This window comes from Panthera uncia, chromosome B4 (genome assembly GCF_023721935.1).
Source record: "Panthera uncia isolate 11264 chromosome B4, Puncia_PCG_1.0, whole genome shotgun sequence".
In the NCBI taxonomy this organism is placed as follows: Eukaryota; Metazoa; Chordata; class Mammalia; order Carnivora; family Felidae; genus Panthera; species Panthera uncia.
In genome coordinates, this window is record NC_064809.1 from 37,027,195 (window position 1) to 37,043,263 (window position 16,069).

The window sequence follows — 16,069 nt, forward strand, 5'->3', positions numbered from 1 at the left end:
AAAAAAATTTTAACCCCCCATACCCTCCCGCTGAGGGTATACCCAGTCATCTAATGAGAAATGTCTTAGTTGTGGCTAAAGTCATTTGCTGTAGGGGTGCCTGGGTGGCTCAGTTCGTTAAGCGTCCGACTTCGGCTCAGGTCATGATCTCACCATTCCGGAGTTGAAGCCCCATATCTGACTCTGTGCTGATAGCTCAGAGCCTGGAGCCTGCTTCAGAGTCTATGTCTCCCTCTCTCTCTGCCTCTCCCACACACACCCCCTCTAAAATAAATACACATTAAAGTCATTTGCTGTAAACTGCTGGAGGAGACGGTTTTATTTCTTCTGTATCCCCTTCCCCTCAAGTTCCATCAGAAAAGACTACAGTGAATTATCAAATTATGTTATGGTATTGAAATTTCATCTATAATAGGGCAAATTAAATTGCGTACCTAAATGGGAGAGTTTGCACAGGACCAGGCACATAGCAAGGACCAGGCACAAGCAACAAGTTTGCACAGGACCAGGCACAAGCAAATTAAATTGCGTACCTAAATGGGAGAGTTTGCACAGGACCAGGCACATAGCAAGGACTCCAAAAAATAAATAAATAATTATTATTGGAATACAAATTTATGCAGCCAATAACTGCTCACCAGGCACTATGTTAAACGGTTGAGTGCTGAGCAAAACCGACTCTCCCTAGATGTATCTTTTTGTCAAAGGCTATTTAGCTCTGACTTGCCACACAAATGCTCGGTACTCCACAGGCAGTCGCTAAATACTTCGAAACCAAGTATTAAGAAAAGATTCCTTCCCACGGGCCTTTGATAAGATGGAATGACTTTTTTCGTGACTTGAAACCATTCTTATTTTTAAATATTAACCTAAACGGTCGTTTTATTATTGCCGGGTTAGGTCCCTTTAATATGTGCCCCATTTAAAGAGCCCTCAGCTCAGCGGGTCATTTCTTGCAGATCTGCTCCTTGTAGCATTTTAAAGAGCTGAAGGCGGCACGTGTTGCCGGCTCTGGGGCAATCAAGGCTGCTTTCCCCAATTCTGTGCAGTGGGGTTACATCTTTTCACTCACTTTCTCCCCAATTCGTTAAGTATATACACCGAGTAAAGATGGAGAGATCATGCTGTCCGCGCTTATGACCGGCTTTTATAAAAATGCGCGTCTCGGGTCCCGGGGAGACGGACGCGCTGCCACTCACATCCGGCTACAAGGCTCTAAGCAAACCACGCTGCAAGATGCAATGTATAGGGCGGATCTGGGGCGGCTGGTAGGCTCGGTATTGGAGTGATGTAGGGGGATGGAGAAGGATCTGGAAGAATCCGGTTAGACCGGGAAACGGACGGGGGAGGGCCGGGGAAGGGCGCTGGGCCGGAGGGGAGCAGGAGTAGTGAGCGGGGGAAACCCCCAGAGTCCTAGAGTTTCAGGAGTGGGGGCAGGGGAGAGCCAAGCAGCTAGGAGAAGATATGACCCCCCCACACGGAAAAAAAAAAAAATTAATATAAGCACCCTTAGTACTACAGCCCGAACAGGCTTAGACGCCGCCGTCTCTAGAAAGTTCTCCACCTCCTCCCCCTCCGTCCGTCGCTCCCGCCCCAGCTCCTCCCAGCCCCTCCCTCCGCGGCGGGGTGGGACCAATCGCTCCCCGCGGCCGCTCATTACCCACCTACTCCTGCTCCCGCGCCCGATCCGCCGCGGGCTGCGAGCGCGCCGGTAGCCAGAGGTGCTCGAGCCTTCGACCGGTTCGCAGCTGGGTGGCCGCCGCGCTAGCGCCTTCCCGCCCGCACGCCCGTGCAGACAGGCCCGTACGAGAGGGCTTGGCTCGCGCCCAGTGCTCCCGGAGTAAACGGCGCACCGAGTGGCGATGACCGCCGAGGAGATGAAGGCGGCCGAGAGCGGGGCGCAGTCGGCGCCGCTGCCCCTCGAGGGGGTAGACATTAGCCCCAAGCAAGACGAAGGCGTGCTGAAGGTAGGGGGATGGGGGGCACGGCAGACGCCCATCGCAGCCGCCCTTCCCGCCGAGCCTGGGAGCCCCGGGCCGCCTCTGCAGCGTCCGGGCGGGTCGTTGAGCCGGGCCGGCGGCCGGTTGCATCGCCTTCCTGGATCTAGCTGCGTTGGTCGGGCTGGGAGGGCCGCCGCACGCTCGCAGGGGGTGGCCGATGTGCGCGGGCCTCCCCACGGCCGTTCTCCGGCCCCCTGGGGGGGGCCCGCGATGCGGGTGAGGCCCCGGCCCCCCAGCCCTGCGGCGCCCGGGCCCGGGACTGCAGCGCCAACTCCGGCGTGCGCGGTGCAGCGCGGAGGGAGGGGCGGGGCCGCAACGCTGCACGCGAGCTGCAGCTAGGGGGCCCCGGGCGACATGCACCCGGGCCCGCTCCGGCTCCTTTCCCTCACCTCAGCTCTCCGCGACCCTGCGTCCCCGGCCAGGCCGCCCGCCGCAGCGGGAAGTCCCTGGCCGCCTTCGCTGGCGGTGCTGCGAGAGCTCGCCCACCCCACCCCCCGGGCAGTTAAACATTAGCTAGGACCTGAAGCGGGTCACCAGAGTTATTTCCTGGCCCAGAGGCCTTTGTACGACTTGGCGTCCGGGGCCTCGCCGTGAAAGAGGTTCTGGTGCCCTCCGTCCCCTTGGTTACCCTCTTCCTAAAGGCTGGGACTCAGCTAGGTCACCCGCTCGGCCATGCTGCCCCCCTCCCCCCCGGCCCCGGGAAAATCAGGGAGCAGTGCATGCCGGGACCTGTAGTTCCCCTCCCACCTCGCCCTCTGCCGTCTTGATTTGGGGCATGGGGTGTGGGGCCGGGAGGAGGTGCTTTGCTGGGAGCCTCGGAGGAGGGAAAGGGAGGGATCTGGCATTCGGGGAAGGGCATCTTGACCTGGGTCTGAACGACTGATGGTGCTTCAGATTCAGAACAGGTTTTGCAGAGTACAGGATGGTGAAATCAGCCTGGATTTCATACCTCCTCCTCAACCAGTGTTTCTTTTCGTCCTGGCCTCCCACTGCTCAGTTCCACGTGTGTGTGTGTGTGTGTGTGTGTGTGTGTGTGTGTGTGTGTGTGTGTGAGAGAGAGAGAGAGAGAGAGAGAGAGAGAGAGAGAGAGAGAGAGATACACAGACCTGAGCAAAGCTAGAGATCTTGGCGAGCCCTTATCTGGTCCAGAAACGCTCCTGGTTTTGCCCCACATGTTCGAATCTTAAGCTGTTCTCCCAGTGGGCATGTGGCTTCCCCTTCTTTCCAGCATTCTGGTGATTTCTACAAGGTTATTCATCCCAGAAGGGCCATTTCCCCTTTTTTTCCTCCAGTCCTTCCCCTTTGCCTTTCTATTCCTCAAGTCATTTGTCCTTTTCCTTAGAAGGTATACCTATCCAGGTGATCCATGGAGTCTCCTTGTCACCTCTTTTAAGTGTTAAAGAAGAGGAGCAGAACTCAAGTTCCTGAGAAATGCTCTTAGCCCAGAAATAAAAGACTTAATTAGCCTACCAGTCAGGAATGGTGGTGTCCCAAGTCAGTTTAAGGGCCCAAGTGAGAGCCCCTGTGCTTATCAGTGACCTGGTATTTTAGGACTGCTACTATCCTGTTCATTATTCATATTCTCATCCTTGTCTTATCTGCAAACCAGATCTTGATCTGACGACCACTGGCATTTCTTTGCTGCTGATGATGATCATCTTTTAACTTTTTACCAATGTAATTCTCCAACCCTGATAGAGATTATTATTGCTAGTTTACAAATAAGGTCTAGAGAGTTGGACTTGTACAAGATCATACAGCAAAAACTTGAACCTCAGGTCTTTTGGCTCTAGTTTTCAAACCAAGTTTTATGTTCCACCTCAAGTAAAATGGGGGGAGGGGGTGAGAGGTCAGTTGACTTCTACCCAAACTCCATATTAGAATCATTTGAGGCTTAGTCCCTTGGCTTACAAGGAAGCAGACGATTCCTTCTGGGTTTCCATCAGAAGTATGCAGGTAGCGTGGGTGCCTCTTTCTGCCCCCATGCCTGGGTACTCACCTTCTCACCCTTCCTCCCAGGTCATCAAGCGAGAGGGCATGGGCACAGAGTTGCCCATGATTGGGGACCGAGTCTTTGTCCACTACACTGGCTGGCTGTTAGATGGCACTAAGTTTGACTCCAGTCTGGACCGCAAGGACAAATTCTCCTTTGACCTGGGCAAAGGTAGGCATGGTTAGTGGGTTGGTAGTGTAGGCTCTGTGGAGGGTATAAGCTGTCACAAACAGAAACTATTCTCTCAGAAGTTTAAGGAGGAATGGTTTGTTACACTCTGTTAATTTTTCTTCTGTTACTCTTTTTTTTTTCTTCTATTCTTCTGTAACTATCGATCTCTGATCTCTATCTCACCTTCCCTGATCATCTCTGAACACCTCAGTTCCTGTTCAGGGATGGACTGCCTTATTCCTTAAACTCCTTTGTTCCAGAGTTGAGTGGGGGTTTTTTTGTTTTGTTTTTCCTTTACTTTTCTCTTTTTAAGAGGTCTGAGACCTGACAGCACTTATTGCAACTAAGTTTTCTACTTTTCTAAAGAGTGTCTAGCCTCCCCTTGGGCGTGGTATAATAAAAGTCTTTTGGAGCCAGTGTTTGAGCCCAGAGTCGGATCCCTGCCAAAGAGGACCTGTTTGCTTTCTATACCTACAGGGGAGGTCATTAAGGCTTGGGACATTGCTGTAGCAACCATGAAGGTGGGAGAAGTGTGCCACATCACGTGCAAACCCGAATATGCCTACGGTTCAGCAGGCAGCCCTCCAAAAATCCCCCCCAATGCCACACTTGTGTTTGAGGTGAGTGTCCAGGAGCAGAGAGCAAGGCGAAGAACCAGCCTTATCTCGCCTGGGTCCTGGCTGCCCTCCAGCCCTTCCTGCCGCTTGGAGACAATGTAGCCAAGGCTAAGGGCCTGGCCTTAGAGGAGGAAGAGACAGGGAGAGGGCAGCTCACTCTGCTGTACACATAGCATGCTGCTGCCAGAGAGCAGCAGCTGATGGAGGTCTCGGGTGGAGAGAAGTGGCCACAAACCCTTCTTCGGACCTGAAGCAGGGTGAGGGTTGAGGCATGTTTTATGTCAGGAGCAGCACCCAGAGATTGGTTATAATTTTGACTGGAAGAGGTCAGGAGGTCTATACATTCTAAATGACAGTATGGAATACCAGTGCTTTAGGATCAGAGGAGGGGAGGGATGCGCCCCGTGGGTCAAGGGGATGAGGAAAGCTTTCACTGAGAGGTGGAACTTCATTCATTCCGAGGATGGCTTAGCCCTCATTACTGGATACTTGGAGAATGTTCAGAAGACTACTGAAAGATGTTGGGTCATTTCCAATGCCTACCAGATTGGCCTTCTCAAGTAGCTGGATTAGAATAGGCTGGAACGTGTCCTTCCTGTGTGGAGCCAGGTAGTAAATGGATGGATCTTCTGAGGTCAACAAAAGCCGTGGGACTGGCCCACCCCTACCAGAGTTGAGACTAGAGCCCCCGGGACTTAGAACTTTTGCTAAGTGCCATTTTGTCCACTCCTGGTCTGGCAGTTACTAAGGACTGTTCTGAGTGAGGGAGAAGTTGCATCTCACTGCTGATGGAGTTAGTGCCCAAAGGAGTCGTGTTGCCTTATGTGTTGTCCCACAGGTAGAGCTCTTTGAGTTCAAGGGAGAGGACCTGACGGAAGAAGAAGATGGCGGAATCATCCGGAGAATACGGACTCGGGGTGAAGGCTATGCCAGGCCCAATGAGGGCGCTATCGTGGAGGGTGAGACAGTATAGTCTGGGATTTCCATTCTGATTCTGGTACTTAGGCCCTGGGTGGTTCTGGGCAAGTCACTTCCTTTTTTCTTTTCTTTCTTTTTTTTTTTTTTTTTTTTAATTTAATTTTATTTATTTATTTTTTTCAATGTTTATTTTTGAGGAAGAGACAGAAGATCGTGAGTGGGGGAGGGGCAGAGAGAGACAGAGGAGACAGACACTGAATCCAGAGCAGGCTCCAGGCTCTGAGCTATCAGCACAGAGCCTGACAGTGGGGCTCGAACCCACAAGCTGTGAGATAATAACCTGAGCCTAAGTCGGACGCTCAACCAACTGGGCCATCCACGCACCCCATGTCACTTCCTTTTCTGATCCTAATTTCTTGTCTGAGAGACGAGGGATTGGACCATTTCCTCTTAATGTCCCTCCAGCTCTGAGAACACGACAAAGACATCTTGGGGGCAGGAAGTGATGAGGTGATAGAGGGAAGCCGGTGGCATCCTTCCTCAATCCCCTGCCTGCTCACATCCCTGACATTGCCTCTTTTTCATGCCAGTTACACTGGAAGGGTACTATAAGGACCAGATGTTCGACCGGCGGGAGCTCCGCTTTGAGGTTGGTGAGGGGGAGAGCCTGGACCTGCCTTGTGGGCTGGAGAAAGCCATTCAGCGCATGGAAAAAGGAGAACGTTCCATTGTGTACCTCAAGCCCAGGTGAGGAGTGGGTGCTTTGTATAACAGATGGGGTGATCAAAAGTCCAAGATCCACATGTCCACAGTTAGTTGTGTAACTGGACACTTGTATCTTTTCCTCTGTGTGTGTTCACTACTCCCACAGCTTCAGTAGAGGGCCCTGCAACTCTGTGCACAGCAAAAGTGATCTCCATATTTAGGAGCACGGTCACAGTTGTCCACATCTCAAATCAAAGGCTAACCTTTTCAGTCAAGGCTGCTCAAGATTCCCTCCTTTACCAATGTAAAAATTTTTATTTTCCATTAATGTACTCCATCATTGTGATATTTATTAAAACATGCCTATTATGTGCCAGGTATAATGCTGAAAATTCCCAGGTATTCAAAGACCTTATTCCTGCCTTCTAGTGACTCGTTGCTCAGTGAGCTTTAGCAATTAGTAATTGAGTAATCATCCCAGTGTGTAGTGTGCGTGAGGAGGATGTGGAAGATGCTAAGAGACCAGCTAATTGTGTGAAGAGGTCAGGGAAGATTTTGCCAAACAGGAAACATTTGAACCAAGTCTCAAGGGATGGGAAGTTACTTTGCAGGAAACAGACAGGAAGCCTTTTCAGTAGGGAGCGGGTTAAGCATGGCAGCGGTGACCTAGATTTTTTTTGCCCCCCTCCTTCCCCCCAGCTATGCTTTTGGCAGTGTTGGGAAGGAAAAATTCCAAATCCCACCAAATGCTGAGCTGAAATACGAAGTACACCTCAAGAGTTTCGAGAAGGTGAGCTTGCTCGAGGTCTTCTCTGTCCCGGAATCTGTCCCGGTAGGTGGCCTTGAGGTAGTTCACAGCTTTGTTTCTGTCTTGGGATTAGGCCAAGGAGTCTTGGGAGATGAACTCCGAGGAGAAGCTGGAACAGAGCACCATAGTGAAAGAGCGGGGCACGGTGTACTTCAAGGTGAGCCAGCATCTGGGGCCTGGGGGAAGGCCCCTCTGGGCCCATCCTTCCTCCTGATGCCTGAAGTCCTTTTCTGCCAGGGAGAGGATGGCGGCGGCGGGAATGCCTATAGTCTTCACCTAGTAGATCTAGCTGCTCTTGCTGGAGGAGGAGGGGAGGCAGGACTTCTCATGCCCATACATCACTGATGTCTACAGAGTCTGACAGCCTGGTGCCCCTGAACCTGTGTCTATTGCCTAAGCCTCCCTCCCTCTCTAGGAAGGCAAGTACAAGCAAGCTGTACTGCAGTACAAGAAGATTGTATCCTGGCTGGAATACGAGTCGAGTTTCTCTAATGAGGACGCACAGAAGGCACAGGCCCTTCGCCTGGCCTCCCACCTCAACTTGGCCATGTGTCATCTGAAACTACAGGCCTTCTCAGCTGCTATCGAAAGCTGTAACAAGGTGAGGCCCTTTTAGAGAAGGCATGGGAGCAATGTTCACGGATTTGGCTGGGTGAGCTGCCAGCAGGTCTGAAACTTGGTCTCAGTGACTAGGATAGGGGAGGATAGTAGGTGGGCTAGTGGAAGCTCAGAGATGAAGGGCCCAGAGGCAAGGGCTCTTGGCTTTAGTGGTAGGAGAAGCAAGCACCTTGGCTTTAGTGGTAGGAGGCGGCTGACACAGGTAGAAGGTAACACTGGATGGGAAAAACCGCTATGGCATTTTCTCGGCCCTGGTTCCTAGTCTGTCCCTCTTCTTTTTTTTTTTTTTTTTTTTTAACGTTTATTTTTGAGACAGAGAGAGACAAAGCATGAATGGGGGAGGGTCAGAGAGAGGGAGACACAGAATCTGAAACAGGCTCTGAGCTGTCAGCACAGAGCCTGACGCGGGGCTCGAACTCACGGACCGCGAGATCATGACCTGAGCTGAAGTTGGCCGCCCAACTGACTGAGCCACCCAGGCGCCCCATGTCCCTCTTCTATACCTGCTTTATTCTAGAGAAAACGAAAATGTTGTCATGGGTCTTTCTCTTTCACCTAAAGCTCTGTTTTCCCTTTGCTTCTTGGACTAACTGGGATTCTTTCTTAAACCTTGGTTTGTTCATTTAGTGCCCCAAAACTCCTTTCTGGGGTGGAGCCAGCCATTTCCATTCTGCCTCATCCTGCGGAGTGAGGACTACCTTTGGAACCCAGTCTTGGCCACAGGTTGCAGGGACTGACGTCTCACTGTTGCTTCCTTAGGCCCTGGAACTGGACAGCAACAACGAGAAGGGCCTTTTCCGCCGGGGAGAGGCCCACCTGGCGGTGAATGACTTTGACTTGGCACGGGCTGACTTCCAGAAGGTCCTGAAGCTCTACCCCAGCAACAAAGCCGCCAAGGCCCAGCTGGCTATCTGCCAGCAGCGGATCCGCAAGCAGCTCGCTCGGGAGAAGAAGCTCTATGCCAACATGTTTGAGAGGCTAGCTGAGGAGGAGAGCAAGGTAAGGATTGGGACAGGGAACAGTTGGGATAGACAGAAGAGGAGGCTAGGCCTAACCCAAGTGCCGTGGCTGTTCATGCCTCTGGTTGTATGGGTCACTCCTGGAAACCAGAAGCTACCCTTGTCTCTGGAGGAAGAACATGTATGTTCCTTCAGCACAGAACCCTGTTGTGGGGGCCACACTTCCTCAGTGATCAGGGCTAAAAACCCACTCACAAGCCCCAGAGGTGGGGAGTCGGTTACTCTGTGTGTGCTTCCCAACCTGTACCTTTTTAAAGCTTAGGTTTTATCTGTCTGTCTATCCATCTGTCTGTCTGAAAGAGAGAACATGGCGGGGGGGGGGGGGGGAGAGCAGAGAAAAAGAGAGAGAATCTTAAGCAGGTTCCACACTCAGTGCATGACCCTGGGATCAAGACCCGAGCCGAAATCAACCAACTGAACCACCCAGGCACCTGCTAAACCTAGGTTTTAAAAGCCCTATGTTTAAATAGATAATACAGTTATGTAGTTTTATTTAAACAGCGCAGAGGCACCTGGTTGGCTGGTTAAACATCTGACTCTTGATTTCAGCTCAGGTCATGATTTCACAGTTGTGAGATCGAGCCGCACTTCAGGCTCTGCACAGGCATTGCCAAGCCTGCTTGGGATTCTCTCTGTCTCTCAAAATAAATAAACTTAAAAAAAAAAAAAAAAAAAACTTTAAATAGCACAAAAGAACATGTAGTAAAAAGACTGCCACCCCCAGAAGCAATTGATATTACCAGTGCTTAGATCATTCGTACATGCACAAGTAGACCGTTTTCTCCTTTTTCCCGAAATAAAAGGCCACATGTTCCACCTCTTTTCTACATTATGCTGTCTTCAGATCATACATAGAAGATTGTTTTGTATCAACAGAAAAAATAGCTTTCACATTCTTCGCTGCACTTAACATGGTGTAGCATCGGACACATAACCTATATCCTCTTACCCAGTCTGATTAGTCTTCCAGTGTTCTAAACTAGCTCTGTCTGATGGGAATATAACGCAGTCTACACAGCAATTTTAAGTTTTCTGGTGGCCGTGTTAAAAAAGTGAACAGAGGGGCGCCTGGGTGGCTCAGTCGGTTAAGCATCCGACTTCAGCTCAGGTCACGATCTCACAGTCTGTGAGTTCGAGCCCCGCGTCGGGCTCTGTGCTGACAGCTCAGAGCCTGGAGCCTGCTTCCCATTCTGTGTCTCCCTCTCTCTCTGCCCCTCCCCTGCTCATGCTCTGTCTCTCTCTGTCTCAAAAATAAATTAAAAAAAAAAAAATTAAAAATAAATAAATAAGTGAACAGAAAAAATATAGCAGTGGGTAAATTTTTTTAATTGCATTTGTTTGGGTTTTTTTCTTTTTTTTTTTCTTTTCCAGACTAAGTAAATCTCTTAAATATCCACTGTTCTGTTATACTTAAAACCCATCCATTTGAACTAGCTGTATTTGAAGCACTCAGTAGCCAATGTGGTAGTAACTGCCATGTTGGATGAGTACAGTTCTAAGTAGCACCATAGTGAACGATTTTGTAAATTTACAATTTCATGTGTGTGTGCCTTTAGGACATACCTGAAAAGGGAGTTGGCTGTGTTGGGGTAATTCTGTTGGAAGCTAGCATGTATTTTTTTTTTTTTTTTTCAACTTGGGATGAGTATTTGTGGTACAGACCCAACACAGTGTCAGCATGGTGGTAGGTGAATATAGCTGTGTCCCCAGATCAGTGCAATCAAGTGGGAGTGGGGACATGAAGTAAAAGTCCCCTTTCTCATCAGAGGGATTGGGCCAGATGAGAACTGGAACTCATCCCCTTCCTGTCTTCCTTTCCGCAGGCCAAGGCAGCAGTAGCTGCAGGAAACCATCATGCTGACATGGAGATGAAGGATGACCAGAAGAATGATGTGGCAGGGAGCCAGCCTCAGGTGGAGACGGAAGCATAGCCTCTACCCAGCCCTACTCCTGCGGCTGCCTGCCTCCCCTGCTCCCTCCCCTCCTCCACCCTGTTAGTTTTGTAAAAACTGAAGAATTTTGAGTGAATTAGACCTTTATTTTTCTATCTGGTTAGATGGTGGCTTTGGGGGAAGGGGGAAAGGAGTAGGCTGGGGGATCGGTTTAGGTGATGTCACCCCCTCTTCCCTTCCCCCTTCCCCCATTACATGTGAACGAATGTCCATCCACACACACTCTCATCAGAACGTTAATTTATTTTGCTGCTTCTGTTTGCTATGTCCATTTTTCAAATGGTAGAAGGGAGTGAGTGGTAGGGATACTTGCGGGGTCTGATGTGAAACCAGGGTGGAGAGGGAGACTCCTGGGCAGCCATTTTCCTTGTCCTTCCCTCCTCCCGGTCCGTTCCCAAACATGTGGCCTCCATGTGGGTGCTAGGGGCATGGGGAAAACCACTGCTGTGCCCGCTACTGCTCTCTGTTCCCGTCCTCGCCCCAGATGGTATGGCTGAGATGTCTTCTGGTGTCCTGATGACCGCCTCTGCCACCCCCCCCCCCCAATATTTCCCTTTGGATCTGTTTCCCTTCTCAACCAGGTTGTGTTCCCAACCCCCTCAGCCTTTTCTCTGCACGTTGCTGAAGGTCCAGGCTTGCCTCAAGTTCTATGCTTGAGCAATAAAGTGGAAACGAAACCTGAGTGTCAGGCAACCTTTTTCTGTTTGGCCTCAGAGGGTGGGCATGGTGGCCGTGCAAGTGCAACAACGATGGAGGAGCATTCTTTGAGCATGGAGTGGTGCCCGCATACGGGGCCTCCTGGGTGCTGCCCAGACCACTGCCACCACCGCCACCCCACTCCCCACTCCACCCCCAACCCCACAGCCTGGTGGGTTTTCATAGCTCTGCTTTTGTTCCCTAACACTTAGGAAAATATAAACATGTAAAATACTGGGACCAGTTGTGTGTGTTTTGGTTAGATTTGTCTACTTCTGCCTAAGTGATTAGCAGAAAGCACAGCTTTCTTGGTTTCTCATCAAGGTAAAACTCCTGTTACCCATCCCTCCAGTTAGACACCTTTTACACAATTAAGGTGAAGAACAGTAAAGCCAGGGAACATGCGCTCAGGCCCACTTTCCAGCTTCCTCTTTGACCTTAATAGAAAAAAGCTTATGCTTATGCTTCTAACTATGTGTTGACCTTTGGCTCCTATAGCATTATGGGGCCCTCAGAGAAGCCAGGGGGCACAAATCTGTCTTCTCCAGATGATCTTGCTTGTAGGCTAGAGCCTCTGTCTATAGCCTTACCCTCTTCTCTCCAATGTATGCTGGCCTGTACAGTGGTGGAGGTAGTCTGCCTACCTACATGCCTATATAGTTCCTCCCAGAAGAAATTTCTCCATGCTTTTCTATGGAAGATTCATTTCTGTGTGAAGATTTCACCCAAGTCCTACATCATGATTGGTGCCAGAGCCAGAACTAATATTTGTTTTAGTCTCCTGAGTGCTCTTGCTGAGTTCACACAGTCCTGTGCCTCTGGGTCTTTTTGACATTTCAAGATCTGTCATGCCCCTATAGCCAACAACAGTAGCTAACTCACTAAGCACCTAGAACATAAGCCTAGCATTAAACCAGGAACCTCGTGTGAATTAACCTTTTTTTCTTTTAATGTTTTTGAGAGCAAGTGCACATGTGCTTACATGAACAGGGGAGGGGGTGGGGGGGAATATAGGATCTGAAGTGGGCTCTGCACTGACAGAAAGCCCCATGTGGGGTTTAAACCCATAAACCAGGAGATCACGACCTGAGCTGCAGTCAAACACTTGACTGAGCCACCCAAGTGCCCCTCATGTGAATTAACCTTAATCCTTGGCAAAGGAGTTAATGCCCCATTTTACATAAGAGGAAACCAAGGCTCAAGTTAAATAGAAAGGGTCTGCCTGGAATAGGAGCTCTCTTGAACAAACCCAAACTCTTAAATATGAGGTTTACGTGACCTTGGGCAAGTTGAGATTTCCTTATCTGCAAAAATAGAGGAGTGGATGAAATGCACTCCTGAGGTTCCTAATACCCCTGGATGGTTCTGTGGGATTCCGGGAATTTCAAACAATTGCACTTCTATGGAACTGGACAAGTCTTTTATGTAACATTAAAACTGTGTTGTGAAGATGTTTAAGTGGCCAGAAGTCTTCAGGATTAAAAACAGACCCAGCACGTACTTACACTCTGCTCTGACCCACGTTCAAAGTTCATAACCTAGTCCGTTGACCCTCACCAACCTTTAAAATCTTCCCATACGGAGACAATGTGCTTGAATAAAGGAAAACCAGTAGTGACCAGCACTGCTAGCTGTTCCTGCAGATTTGCAGTCTCTGGAAAATGTAAGGGTCCATCTTGTCCTATTGCTGATCCTAATGTCAAGTTCTATACAGTTTATCTCCTGAGTATTTCCCATCTCCATTCCAGCAGCCCCTCTCCAACGTCACCATGCACCTCCAGCCCACTCTCCTGTCCTGCAAAAGGTTCCTCCTGTCCTGCATCCTCTCTTGCCCCAGGTGCACTTGACTCTACACTGCATCCAAATTCTACTTCTCCAACTGCTTAAAATCTTTTCCTATCCCATTTAGTCTGAAGGTTAGAAACTTTATTGTAGTCCACAGCCACTGTGGGGCCCAGCACAACCTTGCCAACCTTACACCAGCATCAGAGCACTGGACTCCACTCTACACTGGCCACACCACCTGAAGCGTAGAAGGGGGAAATTATGCATGTCATTTCACTTACAAGAGTGGAATCTCACATCTTATTCCTGTCTTCCATGTTTCTTCCATTCCCTTTCCAAGCGCAGATCATCTCAGAGCCTTGTAACCATTAAGCTGAAATGAAAGAGGCTAAGGGCAGTGCTGAATAAAGCCAAAGGAAAGATCTACGTAAGAGAACTTGTCCTCTTTCTGGAAATCATTATTGCTGACTTTATGGCTGTAGTTCCCCAGCTGCTTGCCAACCTCAGATAACTTGGATGCACCCACTATCCTCAACTATAAAATCTAAGGCTCATAATAAAACCTTGTTTAGCGTGTAATGACACAACACTAAATACACCAATTTGGGAGGCAAAGTAAGAATGAAAGATTCACAAAGTGGTTCTGAGGAGAGACGATCAAGAAAAAAAACAATGCCAGGGCACCTGGGTGGCTCAGTAAGTTAAGTCTCCAACTCTTGTTTTCTGGTCAGGTCATGATCTCACAGTTTGTGGGATAGAGCCCCCACAGCAGAGTCGTGGTCTGCACTGACATCATGGAGCCTGCTTAGGATTCTCTCTCTCCCTCTCTCTCTCTGCCTCTCCCCTGCTTGCTGTCCCTCTCTTTCAAAATAAACAAACATTAAAAATAATAATAGTAGGGGCGGGTGGCTACTGGGTGGCTCAGTCGGTTAAGTGTCCAACTTTGGCTCAGGTCATGATCTCACAGTTCACGAGTTTGAGCCCCACATCAGGCTCTGTGTTGACAGCTCAGAGCCTGGAGCCTGCTCTGGATTCTGTGTCTCCCTCTCTGCCCCTCGCCTGCTCATGCTCTGTCCCTCTCTCAAAAATAAATAAACATAATAATAATATTAATAATGCCTTCATGACCTTCCAGACTTCTTTGGCTAGAAGAGAGGACTGGCCATACCCCATCCCCCTCCCCCAAGACATGTGGGCTCCAGGATCACCAGTCTCCTGTGCCCCTGTTAGGAGTGCTTCACACATAAAATTGTTGTTTGTATATATATATATATTTTTTTTTTTCTTAATTGAAGTGGAACTCACATAATATAAAATTAACCATTTTAATGTGAACAATTCAGTGGTATTTAGTCTAATTACAATGTTGTACACCTGCCACTTCTGTTTAGTTCTAAAACATTTTCATCATCCTTTGTGTTTGAAGCCCATGTCCTCATGTTTTGACTTCAGAGACCATGAAGGACCACTCTTCATCCTTAAGTGAATGGCCAGAAGAGTCTTTTAACAGGCAACAACCCTGGGGTGCCCGGCTGGTTCAGTTGGTAAAGCATGTGACTCTTGATCTCAGGGTTGTGACTGTGAGCCCCCTGTTGGGTGTTGAGATTACTTAAAACATCAAAAAACAAAACAAAACAAAAACCAGACAACAACGCAGACAGGCTCTAGGATCAAAGCTTCCCAGAGTGGGTGGTCCCTTCTAACGGGCCAAACTTGTGAGGGAGGGGGTGGGACTCAAAAGGAGAGCAGCAAATAACAGCATTTCACTCAGAGCAGGGCTGCCCACACTGTTAATTCTACCTAATTTCTGGGTCAAGTCAGTCTGAGAAACAGGTTTCTGTCTTTAAGGACTTCTCAGAACCTTTAGTATGCTAAGGTGCACTGTAGATCACGAAGGAGAATGAGGAAGTCTCAAACTGAGCCCATTAGGAAGCCCTAGGCCCTGCCCCCCCCAGGATGGTGAGTGACTCTGGACCTCACGTATAGAAAGCTGTGTAGAAAGTTTTAAAGGTCCTATTTCTTACCTGGCCTTCCTAAGCAGACAGAACTTGGACCCCTCTACTGGGGTCTACTCCTGGAGGAAGAAGTGGACAAAGAATCTCCCTAGAAATCCTTCCCACCTAACACCTCCCCACCACTCCCCACTCCCATAGCAGGTTTCTACTGAAGCTACCATTTGGCTGGTTGGTAAAGACTATGCCACTACCCACACAATTGTACCATGTCATCTAACCAGGAAGATGGCCTGGTTAGGCAGTTCTGGGGAGTAAGCCAAAACTGATACTGGAAGAGTGCTTGACTTTAAAAAGGTGAGCTCTAGATGGTGCCGGTGGAGACCCACCAACCATCCCCCTAGAAAGGGTCAAGAACATGGGTGCTCCTTGTGGAACCAGGGCTCTGTCCACATGGCTGTGCAACCCCTGTGTTCCACTTACTGTGACTATAACACAAGGCAGTTACAGTAATTGACACACAGTGGGGAGAGGGACTTGGTCCATGTCATATTTCCTGAAGACTTATCTTTCCTCCCTTTCTAAATTCATTTGGTTCTCTTGACAAAAGCTAAAAGGCATGGTATCCAAGTTGCCATGTAACATAATACCATAATGACATGACCTACAGGACAAACATTAGCAGGCGCCCCTTGGCACAGAAAGGTCAAGAACAAGAAACTCAAGTAATGGAGAAGATAAAACTGAGGCACTGCAAAGTGCTGGGTCAGGGTATAATTTCAGAGAACTGGGTCAGGCCAGGGCACTTGGTGGCAGAAGCAGGGTGATCCTCATC

At 49.4% G+C, this 16,069-nt stretch overlaps 1 protein-coding gene across 1 annotated transcript; it reads left to right on the forward strand.

The window, feature by feature from the left end:
- Positions 1-1,661: 1,661 nt before the first annotated feature.
- On the forward strand, positions 1,662-11,478 carry FKBP4 (FKBP prolyl isomerase 4). Its single transcript, XM_049624895.1, has 10 exons — positions 1,662-1,967; positions 4,020-4,164; positions 4,642-4,784; positions 5,620-5,740; positions 6,290-6,446; positions 7,104-7,194; positions 7,286-7,369; positions 7,628-7,813; positions 8,590-8,829; positions 10,673-11,478. The coding sequence occupies exons 1-10, from the start codon at positions 1,863-1,865 to the stop codon at positions 10,778-10,780; spliced, it is 1,380 nt and encodes a 459-aa protein (XP_049480852.1). The 5' UTR covers positions 1,662-1,862; the 3' UTR covers positions 10,781-11,478.
- Positions 11,479-16,069: the final 4,591 nt, after the last annotated feature.